At 41.9% G+C, this 10,109-nt stretch overlaps 1 protein-coding gene and 1 long non-coding RNA gene across 3 annotated transcripts; one reads left to right on the top strand and one right to left on the bottom strand.

Moving 5' to 3' along the window:
• The first annotated feature begins 779 nt into the window (after positions 1-779).
• On the top strand, positions 780-7,594 carry TEX30 (testis expressed 30). Of its 2 annotated transcripts, XM_082675966.1 has the most exons (6): positions 780-885; positions 4,009-4,082; positions 4,569-4,799; positions 5,571-5,622; positions 6,148-6,353; positions 7,199-7,594. In XM_082675966.1, exons 2-6 carry the CDS (start codon positions 4,068-4,070, stop codon positions 7,370-7,372), a joined length of 678 nt encoding a protein of 225 aa, XP_082532092.1. In that variant the 5' UTR covers positions 780-885; positions 4,009-4,067; the 3' UTR covers positions 7,373-7,594. The 2 variants fall into 2 exon arrangements, with proteins under 2 accessions (XP_082532092.1, XP_082532093.1); XM_082675967.1 differs by lacking the exon at positions 4,009-4,082 and having other exon boundaries at positions 827-885.
• On the bottom strand, positions 2,882-6,647 carry LOC309836134. The gene is made up of 4 exons (XR_014298100.1): positions 6,427-6,647; positions 4,658-4,757; positions 3,983-4,178; positions 2,882-3,355 (listed from the first exon to the last, which is right to left on the bottom strand). It is a non-coding gene; the product is annotated as an uncharacterized lncRNA (long non-coding RNA).
• Positions 7,595-10,109: the final 2,515 nt, after the last annotated feature.

Here is a 10,109-nt window from a genome sequence, read left to right on the forward strand (position 1 = left end):
TGAGAAAATGACAAGTTGAGCGAAGACCCCCAAGGAGTTGCACCGGTAGCCACTAGATCTCTCCGAGAGGAGGGAAGACCAGGACAGAAGCCCTGTCGTGAGGCCTCGCCTGGTGGGTTTGGGTGTGAGGAGAGTGAAGAGGCCTGGGCGTCTAGAGCTGAAGGAGCCGGGGAAACGAGATGAGTAGGAAACGGGTAAGAGGGGAAGCGACCGATCGTATGAAACCTTCTGATTACGGGCGAGACGGGAAGTCTTTGCAAAAAGCGTTGAGATGAAGGCTCACCTTTCAATGGGGTCCAGCTGGCCACTGCGTCGATAAGTAGCGGAAAGGTGGCGGGCGGGCGTGGGAACGAGAGGCCCTTTGGCCGACTCTTTCAATAATCCGGGCAAAGACGGTGGTGGGGCTCCGGCGGGTCTGGTGTTAGCGTGAGAAGTGGTTGGATTCTGTACATATTTGCCAGTCGAACAAGCGGGGTCGCTGGATTGACTGCGGGGTGTGTGAAAAAGAGAACAATCAGAGCTGACCCCGCGTTTTTTGGCCCGTGCAACTGCTGGAATGGAGTGGCTGGGACGGGGAAGGGTCCTGAGTGGACGCAGTCGGTACTGAGGCAGCGACAGGTGGCGGCACGTCAGCGCCCCCGGCGTCGGAGAGCGGACGCCCCCGCCGCCGCGCCCCCGCCGACAGCGGCGGGAAAACTCCCGCTCCCAGCGTGCCCCGCGCGCCAGCTCGCGCGCCCGTGTGGGGGCGGGGTCTGCGTGCGCATGCGCCGTAGCGGGACGCACTGGCGGGTGCGGCGAGGCGGTCCCTTCGAGTTCGACTGTGGAAGTTCGCTCCCTGAAGAGAGTGAGGGAGGTTAGGTGCTCCCGGCCACTTTCCCGTCCCTGGTAAGTGCGGCGGCGGCGGTGGCGGTTCGGGCCGCCAGATAGGGGACGGCTTCCGAGGGGCCCGGGGGCTTCCTGCGGCCCCGCGTGAGGCGTCTCGGGCTCACGGCCGTAGCCCCTCAGGGGCTGTTGGGAGGCTCCGTGAGGCGTGAGGCGTCGGTTCAGTTCCGCGGGCCGCGGCCGCTGGGGCTCCGGCCGGCCGGTCAGGAGGCGGCGTGAGGGCACGGTGCGGGCGGGGAGAGCCGAGCGGCTCCGGCCTGGGTCCCGCGAGCCGGGCACCGGCGGTCTCCGAGCGGGGAGGGTCGCCGGGGCCCCGGCGCCGGCGGGCGGAATCGGACGGTCGTCTGGCGCCTTTGCGTCCCGAGCTCCGGGAGTGCCGGCTCTCTGATCGCTCATTGTTGACGCGGCCAGGTTATCGACCTCACCCCCGCCCCCCCGAGGACTTGAACTCTCAAGGCTGGCGTCTAGCCCCGCGATTTCCAGCGTCCCGCTTCGACGCGGTGGATGAGGCGCGGGCGTTTTGCCCGTGGACGGCTACGGGAGGGGTGGCATCTGACCCCCGGCATCAGATGTGATCGCCGTCGCCTCGTGGGCGTGAAAACGCTCGCGACGTGGGCGCGCGACTCCATGCGATGAACCTTCGCAGCCTCCCCGAGGTTGGTTGGTGGCGTCGGCCGCCTTTGCAGCTGAGACGCTGCCCCGTCTGACCCCCAGAGCCCGGCATGCTGACAGCCTGGACGGTCTAGGCCAGGTTGGGGTTACATCCTGCAGCTGTTTCGCTGTTTCCCGAGTAGCCCAGCTTGCGCGCACCGTTGCGGGAGGACAGACTGTGCGTGCACCGTGAAGTCTGGAAGGGAGGGGCGTTTTCCAGAAAAAGGGCAGCGGCAGCGCAAAAAGCCAAACGCCCACGGCCGGCAGACGGATAGCAGAGCACTCTAGGTTAAGAGGGTGGGTTGAATACCTGTGTACCTAATTTTCCCCCCTCCTGAAATCTCACTAAAAGTACAGCAAAGGGATTTTCAAAAAGGCGCACACCCACAAGGATGAAGAAAATGCGACAGGAAACAACAGCAATAAGATACTGGGCTCCAGAAAGCCCAAGCCTTAGCAGATCAGCTTAATTCTAAACCAGCAGCAGGGAGTGCTGGGGGAACAGTTCTATGTCAGAAACAGAGTCTTCGAAATGTGCAGAAGGTGCAGAAGGTGGCAGCGAAAGGAATGGCGCTGGGGATGGATGTGGAGGGCTGTACCTCGGTGAAACGCGCCGGAGAAGTAGGTAGACCGCCGGCGCTCTCTCCCCGTGTCACATCGTTGGATTCTGCTTCTCTCCCATTAGAAGACTGGAGGCTGGTCTCTTGAGAACGTAAAGCAGGATCTTTGAACCAGGGGACCCCGGGCACAGTTACTAGGCTCCCTTTATGAAAACAGGGACAATGAAGATTGAAGTCCATCATCCCCCAGTTTAAACCCCAGAACTTTCTGCAGCCAGTCTGATACCCTTCAGGCTCAAATATGAGAATTCTGCACACGCGCACACACGTGCGTGCACACACACACACACACATAAAGGGAAAGATATACACAGTAAGTTAGTCACAGTGGTTGCTTCTGGGAAGGGAAAGGAACATTGTGGCTGGGGGAAAAATGGGAGGAGACTTAACTACTGTTAACTGTTTTAAAATTGTGTACCATGTGCGTATGTTACCTATTCAAAAATGAAATGTATTTCTTAAAAAATAATTGTAAGTGAATACACCCTTTGACACAGGAATTTCTCTTACAGATATGTCTACACACATGTGAAAATAATGTTAAGTACAGTGCCACTCATTGCAATATGGTTTTAGCAAAAGATTGGAAACAATCTCATTTTAATTGATAGATGGTTGGTAAAATAATGTACAACGCTTCCTTGGAATATTCTATAGCCATAAAAAAAACAAGAAGCTTGTTGTATAAGGAAATGAGTAATCACCAAGATACATATGAGGGGGGTTCAGAAAAGTAGGTCACCAGTTTATAAAAAGCAAAAGGAGATGTGTGTGTCTGTAGGTATATATATAAAATATCTGAAAGATAGCAGAATATTGGTTGCCTTTGAAGAGAGGATCTGGATGGTAAGGCAAAAGTGGAATGAGGGAGAGACTTTCCACTGTATATTTTTGTACCTTTTTAACTTTGGACCATGTTATTATCTATTCAGTGAATGAATTAGTAAATGTTAATGGGAAAAAAGATGAACAATGGAGATCCTGACGTTGATGATATCCTGAACAATAAAAGATCTCATACTATAGGAAGGAATGCTGCATAACAACCCTGAAATCTGGCTCCCTGCATTTCATGCTCTTGGTTCTTCAGGTAGACACTTCATGGTTCTTCAGTGGTTTAGATGTTGGTTGGACTAGGCTGGACTCCAGACTTTAGTTTTGGGTTCTGGTCTGCTCCATGTGTCTTCATTCTGGAACCCAGGCTAAAAAAAGCAAAAATACATGAAGCATGTTTTTCTCAGGGCTGAAGGCAAGAGTTCAAGAGCACTTCTTGAAATTTGCCATGCCTCAGCTCAAAAGTGGCACATTGAGACATATTGTGTTGATTAAAGCAAGTCACATAGCCAAGCCCAAAGGCAATAGGGTGGAGATTTACACTCTGCCTACTGGGAGGCTCTGCAGAGTCTCAGGACAAAGGGTGTGGATGTGTACTTCCATTGCAGGGTCGGAGGAAGAGCTGGGAATGATAAAGACGAAGGAAATGGGTTAATAGAAAGATGCTGTGAAATTAAGTTGAAGATGGTTGAGAATAAAGATGCTTAGGGAAAAAAATACATATATATATATATATTTTTTACAGCATTACCAAGATACAGCATCCTACTTTGATATGAATTTTCTTAAGGCATCCATGTGAAGATATCACATTGGCTTTATCTTAAATAACATCTGCCAGCCCCACACCTGGTCCTATAACAAACTCTGAGTGACCGTAGGAATGAAAATAAATAATGTGCTTGTAAAGACATCAGTTCTTAGAGAAGTAGTTCTAAATGTTTACTTTAGCTACTGAGTGTGTTCATTCATAGTTCTTGTGTCTGCCAACCCACCTTTCACAACAGAATCTTCTTTTCAGGGAGATGTCCTTTGCTTCTCAGATGTAATGCACTTTAAGTTTGTTATTCAACAGTGAAAATGAGTCATACAGAGGTAATACATATTTTCATACATTCTGCATCTTCAAGGTTCCTTTTTTTTTTTTGTAGTCATATGGCTCCAGAGTAATTTTCTTATTTTCATCTTGTACTGTGAGAGACAGCATAGCATTAGTGGTTAAGAGTGAGGACTTTGGAGCAGACTGCCTGAGTTTGGATCCTAGCTAATTGGATATATAACCTTGGGCACACTATGTAAGCTACTGTGCCTCAGTTTTCTCAGCTATAAAATGGAGATAGTAACAGTACTTGCCTCTTAGAATTCTTAGGAATGTTAAATGATTTAATACATATAAAGCGGTTATAATAGTACCTGACATAATAAGTATTTCTTAAGTATTAGTTATTATTAATATCATTGCTTTTTATTTGGAGGCTGTGACTTGAATCATGGGTCTTGCAGAACAAACATATATAGTTATTCATTTGTCTGAATAGGCAAGGAAGTAATTTTTGATCCATTTATTCTCTTGAATTCCAGGTTAAATTAAAAATACCTTTTGGAAATAAATTACTAGATGCTGTTTGTTTGGTACCTAACAAGAGCTTAACATATGGAATAATTCTTACACATGGAGCATCAGGAGATATGAATCTTCCTCATTTGATGTCACTGGCATCCCATCTTGCATCTCATGGTTTTTTTAGCCTGAGATTTACCTGTAAAGGCCTTAATATTGTACATAGAATTAAGGCATATAAATCAGTTTTGGTAAGAAAATTTCTTTATATTTACTTATGACAGAATTCTGTTTTTAAAATTCATAATAAATTTAAGACATTTTATTAGCAGTCGTTTGATTTAATTTAAAAATCCTTTAATGAGTATTCTTAGAAACTCAGCAGTGTATGAAGGCTGTGTAATGGTCAGATTTCTCTTTTTTGCCATCAGTTAGTTTCCATGGGGATGAGTGCTTACATCATAAATGTTTCTCCGTGATACTGCCAAAGAATCTACTTATGATGTAATTTACATATTGAAATTTAGGATATATAGTTTTAGGTATTTTGCCTTGTATACTATGAATGTACAAATAATACGTGATTTCTCTATTAGAAACTATAAAATCCCTGGATAAAACAAATCTGAAATTTCTTTTAATCCAGATTACTTCAAGCTTACTGAGTTTTTCAGAGCTTTAAATTAGATGTTAGTATTATCACATTTTGTATTAGTTGGAAGCTTTTACTGGCTTTTCTTCCCTCCACGATTTGTTCTTTAAAAATATTTTAGTACTTGAATTTGTTTTAGACAGTGTGTTTTTCCCACTTATTTGCCTGTATTACCCAGTTTATGATTTGACAGTGAAGGCATGACCAGAGAGCAAAGAATTGATTACCTCTTCCAAGAAGAATCCCTTGAAATCTCTTGTTTTTGGAAAAATTTTCATACATTTCAGTAATGATGAGAAAATATATGTTGGTTTTCCAGTGGAATATTTCATGGGAGAAGAATTGATAATTTTTCGGTCGATTTTTCTAGAATTACCTAAAGACCTCAGGAGAATACAAACTTGAAGGTGTTTTCCTTGGAGGTAAGTTTTCAATACTTGTGAATACTTGTTCTAAAGTCTACTCATATTAATATAGGAATAGGTAATCAAGAATTAAAATTAATGACAGGAAGAGACTTAAGGATTTTTTGTTTTGTTTTGGTAAGTCACTTCCTTGTGTAACACCAAGATACTTTAATATTTAAATCTAATTTAAACCTCATATATATGTGTTATAACCTGAAGAGGTCTCCTTTTATTTATATCCCTGAATCACCCCCTCTCAAATGATTCCTTCACAAGGACTGTCTTCACCACTTCAAGTATTCTTTTGGAAAATAATTCCTTTTTTTTTTTTTTTTAAGATTTGACTTAGGATCAGTTTTTAGCTATTCACAAGTCTCTGGGTATTGCAGCTTTTTAATTGGCACCTGTTGTAGTTAATATTTATTGATAAGCAATATGATGGATGAACAGTGAATGAAATCTGACTTGCCACATTATCATCACCACTACTTTATGTGAATGTTTATATTTCAAACTGAACTTAATTTTAATTGGTTTTAGGTCGTTCAATGGGCTCAAGAGCAGCTGCTTCTGTAATGTGTCATACTGAGCCAGATGATGCTGATGATTTTGTTCGAGGTCTCATTTGTATTTCCTATCCACTGCACCATCCAAAGCAGCAGCATAAACTTAGAGATGAAGATCTCTTTCGTATAAAAGATCCTGTACTGTTTGTGTCAGGCTCAGCAGATGAAATGTGTGAAAAGGTGAATTATAACTTGATATTTGTGTGAATGAGAGAGAAAGAATGAAAGAAACATCTTGGGAACAAGATATTACCTGCAACATTCAGTCTCTTTAAAAAGATGCTGATTTTAGGGACTTCCCCGGTGGTCCAGTGGTTAAGACTCTGCGCTTCCAATGCCGGGGGTGCAGGTTTGATCCCTGGTTGGGGAACTAAGATCCCACATGCTGTGGCCAAAAGTAAATAAATAAATAAATTAATTAATTATTTTAAAAAAGATGCTGATTTTACTAATGCTAGTTTTTTTCCTTAGTTAACCCTGTTGCTTTGGAGAACCTAAAAATATAAGCATACTGACAATATTCATCCCCCTGTAAAGAGTGTTGGTAAATGGATTAACTCTCACATAGAAAATGAAGGATTAATATCTGAATCTTGTGAATTTCGGATTACTAGACTGTACGTTTGGTTTATCATTTCAACATTTAAGCAGATCTCTTCAATTTGTTATAAAGTTGACTCTTGAAAAAAAAGTAACTTGTACATATTACAGAATTTTAGTGTATTTCCCAGAGCATATAAATAATTTCCTTGGGGAAAACATTTTTTAAGAGAATTTTTTTGGCTCTAGTTTACTTAATGACTTTTTAGCATCAGTAATGAATGCCTAATCTGTTCTGTTGTGTTGCTGTATCTGAAAAACATGGACTGCCACTTCTTGCACGTTCCATTGCCTCAAAAGTTAGCTGTAGACTAGGTTTTAATATTTAGTGAATGGATGCCAGTATAGGTGTGGTGGGAGAGAGGAAATCTTTACTGAACACCAGTAGAACATTAGTCTAGTATCCTCTTCTTTTTTCCCTTTAGAACTTGTTGGAGAAAGTGGCACAGAAAATGCAAGCTCCTAATAAAATCCACTGGATTGAGAAAGCAAGTCATTCCATGGCAGTGAAAGGACGGTCAACAAATGATGTTTTCAAAGAAATAAATACACAGATTTTGTTTTGGATCCAGGAAATCACTGAAATGGACAAGAAATAATTGTCTGTAGTTACAAGCTATGTTATTTTGAATACAAATACAGTTAATTTGTTAAAGAACAACATACCTCTCGGCATTATGAGATACATTTCAGACTAATTTAATGTACTTTAATGTTCTCCCATTTTTAAAACACATTTTAATTGTGAAATTAATGCCCTTTACAAAGTGTCTTTTGAAAGCACTGTTATAGTTGTATAAAGATGATGTACAAATATTGAAGGTGGTCTAAATATAATTTATTTTCTTTAATATAGTTAAGTTTTGAAAAATTAAACATTGAATTTTGTTACAACAGAACTTTTGTCTTATTGCTGCGCAACTGAGAAAGTACTCTTAATTTTGTAGAGCAGTGTCATCTTTATGAAAGGAAAACAACACTTTAGTAAATTTAGTCAGTTTTATAGAATGTATACATCTATTAACCTAATCTTTTAATAAATTTCAAGGGATGGATGAAGATACATTTTCAAATATGGGGACTCTGAACATTGTTTTTAGAATAAAGTAACTTTCATTCATTAAATGTTTACTGAAGGCCTGTTATAGGCAAAGCCTCATTAGGTTTGCAATGATGAGTAAACACTTGGAGTTTGGTATAGTGGGGGAACTTGATGTCTAAAGCTCTCTGATTAAGGGAAGAATGAAATAAGGAGTAAATAGTGGGACTAACATCTGTGCTGTATCTAGGCAGAGTTAGGGCACTTAATTTTGCCTTGAGAAGTGCAAGTATCACTTGGACTAGACTTGAATGGTATTGAGTTATATATTAAAAACATAGGTTCTATATTTCCTGTAAAGAACACGAAAATGTGATGAGGCTGCTGATATATATAAAGTTTGTAGTGAGCAGTGGTTTTCTATAGTAGGAAATTAACTCCCTTCCCTGGTTTCTCTACTGCCCTAAAGTTAGGCCCTTCAGACAGCCAGGGTGGCCTGGGAAGCTTGCAGATTTTTGAGGTCCCTCACTCCTGCCCTGGTGAAGTTAATGGATTTTAATTACTTGTTAATTTTTCTAAATAGTGCATAAAGAATGAAAACCTAGATAACGGTATCTAAATTGTGTGTATTATAGAATGAAATCACGTACAACTACAAAATTGAAATTTCCGTGTCACTCAGTGTACAATAGTTACTCACTTTTTGACTGAATTTCTTGAACAAGGCCCTAACTTAAATAGTATATAATTCTTAACTTTTAAAACAAGAGTGATCAAAATATTATAAAAAATATTTAACCAGAGCTGACAAATATAATAATGGTCTATTTAAAGTGTAAATCAATTGGAAAATATTAATACTGTAAACCAGAAGTGAAACTAAAAAGGAAAATACAAAGGAAAACTTACTATAAAGCAGACTATAATATAAAAGTACAATGAAGAAATAGATTTAAAATGTTACTAACCAGCTATGTAATTATAATATTCAAGTTTTCAAATTAAACTATAGGCATAATATGGATGACCAAAGATACTACTATAAATATAGGGATGTCGTAGAAGGTCATTTAAAGTTGATTTTACCCTAAGTTATCTATGAGAAACTACTTTTTTTTTTTTTTTTTTGCGGTTCGTGGGCCTCTCACTGTTGTGGCCTCTCCCGTTGTCCGGACGTGCAGGCTCAGCGGCCATGGCTCACGGGCCCAGCCGCCCCGTGGCATGTGGGATCTTCCCAGACCAGGGCACGAACCCGTGTCCCCTGCATCGGCAGGCGGACTCTCAACCACTGCGCCACCAGGGAAGCCCGAAACTACTATTCTTGATTGATGAAGTAGCTTGTCATTTGAGAACTGTGTACCTAGCCATGGGTGGGGAAGATACAACTGCTAGAGAAAGATATGAGTGATACGTGTAAGGCCAAAATAAACATTTGTGAAAAGGTCCCATCTGCTCTTCTGCACAGAATTGACACATCTTGCAGGGAAAGGGTGCAGCTCCTTCAAGTTTGAGATTATGGTCAAAGAGCTATCCTGGCGCCGGCTCTGGTAGGCCCTGATTAATGGCACAACCATTCACCTAAATCAGTAGTTCTCAACTGGGAGTGATTTTGTTCTCTAGGGGACATTTGACAAGGTCTGGAGACATTTTTGGTTGTCACGGCTGGGGTGGGGTTGCTACTGGCCTCTCGTAGGTAGGAGAAAGGCATATGCTAATATCCTGCAGTGTACAGGACAACCAGCCATTACGAAGATGCACCCGGTCCAAAATGCCAGTAATGCCTAGGTTGAGGAAGCTAGTCCTTGACAAACCAGCTTTGGGATTATCTTTAAATCCTTTCTCCTTCACCATTAGCTTTTCTGCACCACTTCTGAATCCATTTGCTTCCTTTTCATTGCCAAATCCTGTGTTTTCAGTATCAAAGTCTGATTCTATCCCCGTACTGTAAAATGAATTACAGTAGCCTAATTCATTTTACTATTTTATTGTCTCCTTGGTTCAATAAACCATTTGACACCTCTAACTCAAAAACTGTTGGTGGATCTCCAAGCGTGACTATTAAGATTAAAGACCTTAGTTCAAGGCTCTCCACGATAGGCCCTATCAACATTTTAACCTTATTTTCTCTCCCCCATACTCTGAACCTGTACACAGTACTCCAGCTAACCTGGATCCACAAAGTTTATGAACAAGTCTTTCTGTCTTCTCTTCCTGAAACTTTTTTCTTTGTTAGTCTTTGTCTGTTACCAAATCATACTCATCCTTCAAGGCCCTTAAATTCTCTTTCCCACTTCACA

This window comes from Grampus griseus (genome assembly GCF_964374135.1).
Source record: "Grampus griseus genome assembly, chromosome: 18".
Classification (NCBI taxonomy): domain Eukaryota; kingdom Metazoa; phylum Chordata; class Mammalia; order Artiodactyla; family Delphinidae; genus Grampus; species Grampus griseus.